General features: G+C 69.3%; 1 protein-coding gene across 1 annotated transcript in view; it reads left to right on the top strand.

Moving 5' to 3' along the window:
- LOC104998637 (mitotic spindle assembly checkpoint protein MAD1-like) overlaps positions 1–1423 on the top strand; it is a 59521-nt gene extending 58098 nt beyond the window's left edge. Inside the window, exon 4 of the mRNA XM_010853919.1 lies at positions 878–1423. Coding sequence (XP_010852221.1) covers positions 878–1038 — 161 coding nt within the window. The 3' untranslated portion in view covers positions 1039–1423. The remainder of the gene's footprint in view (positions 1–877) is intronic.
- The last annotated feature ends 6 nt before the right edge of the window (positions 1424–1429 follow it).

Raw genomic sequence — 1429 nt, 5'->3', positions numbered from 1 at the left:
GTCACGTGAGCCCTGCCCGAGTGTTCGGGCACCTTTGGGCCTCCGTCCACCCCCAGTAGCTGAGCACCCGGGTTGGCCCTGCTCAGACCTGCCTAGTGACCCCAGCTAGCCCCGAGATGTCTCTGAGCTCACGTGTGAGGGGCTGACCGGCTAGTCTGGGGGCCCTGCCCTGTGGCATCCAGCATTTAGAGGGGGCCCGTCTTCTTTCCTGGTACTTCCGCGACTTGAGCGGACGTTTAGATGAAGAAGCGTGGAAGGAATCAACCCCTTGGGTTCTCCAGGACGCCTGGCCCCCACCTGCCGCCTGCAGGAAGCCCTCCAGGAGGGGTGGCCCCCAGCACACCCTCAGCTGGGAGCCCCTCCACTTCTGCCAGAAGCCTCACAGCCAGAAAGGACGGGATCTGAGCCTGGACGGGTGGGTGGGTGGGCTCCAGAGGCTTCCTCGCAGAGACCCTGCCCTTGCCGTGCGGCCGGCCCGAGGGCGGTGGGTGAGGGAGGCCCTGCTCTGCGGCCTCGGCCATCCCCTCCTCACTGGGCACAGCCCGTGAGTGAGACCTGCCTCAGACTGCGTGTGGCCAGACGGGGCCCTCACGCCCGGCTCCGAGTGTCCTCACGAGGGTGGGGGCTGAGGGCAGGGGTGCCAGGTGGGCTGACCTGGGGGAGCTGGAGAGCTGGAATCCAGATGCCCATCTGCTTCTGGACCCTAGAGAAGGGGTGAGACCCTGCCCGTGAGGCCTGAGGCTCAGCCTCGCCCGTGGGGCCATGCCTGGACGTGGGCGACGGCCAGGCCGCCTGTCTGCGTCTGGACCTGGGGTCTTGCAGTGGGGGGGTTGTCTGCCAGGACCCGCACCTGCTGATGCATCTCCGTGTCCCCCGCAGGCCGCAGGCCCCTCGGGCACCAAGATGCAGCTGCTGGAGACGGCGTTCTCGCGGACGGTGCCAGGGCTCATCGAGCTGCATCTGCTGCGGCAGGACAGCATCCCTGCCTTCCTCAGCGCCCTGACCCTCGACCTCTTCAGCCGCCAGACGATGGCCTAGACCCCAGCCCCCGGCCTCGGAGTGGGGAACGGGCGGCCGGCAGGAGCCCCGCTGTCTGTTCCTTGGGGTCCCAGCCCCCGCCAGCCGTCAGGCCCCACCCACCCCTGCCCGGCCCCCCAGGCCTGGCCCAGCCTCTGCCCCGATGGGGCGTCGAGCCTCCTGGCCTGGTGGGGACTCCTGAGCATCACCCTGCACCCCGCCAGGCACCTCACCCAAGCTCAGGGCCCAGGAGTGCACCTCTGGCCTGGTCGGGGGGTTAAGCAGCTCAGGGTGGTCCCCGCCCTGAGCCCTGAGCCCATGCCCGCTCTGCAGGGCAGGCCCACCTCCTTGCCCACCTCCTCATCCCCCGTCCTGCAGTGCGGGTGGAGGGGGATTCTGTGGCCAGCTCCCC

The sequence above is a fragment of the Bison bison genome, unplaced genomic scaffold (assembly GCF_000754665.1).
Source record: "Bison bison bison isolate TAMUID 2011002044 unplaced genomic scaffold, Bison_UMD1.0 scf7180017853193, whole genome shotgun sequence".
NCBI classification, from domain to species: Eukaryota; Metazoa; Chordata; class Mammalia; order Artiodactyla; family Bovidae; genus Bison; species Bison bison.
Note: the sequence above shows the minus strand (reverse complement) of the source record. Positions and strands in the feature narration are given on the sequence as shown.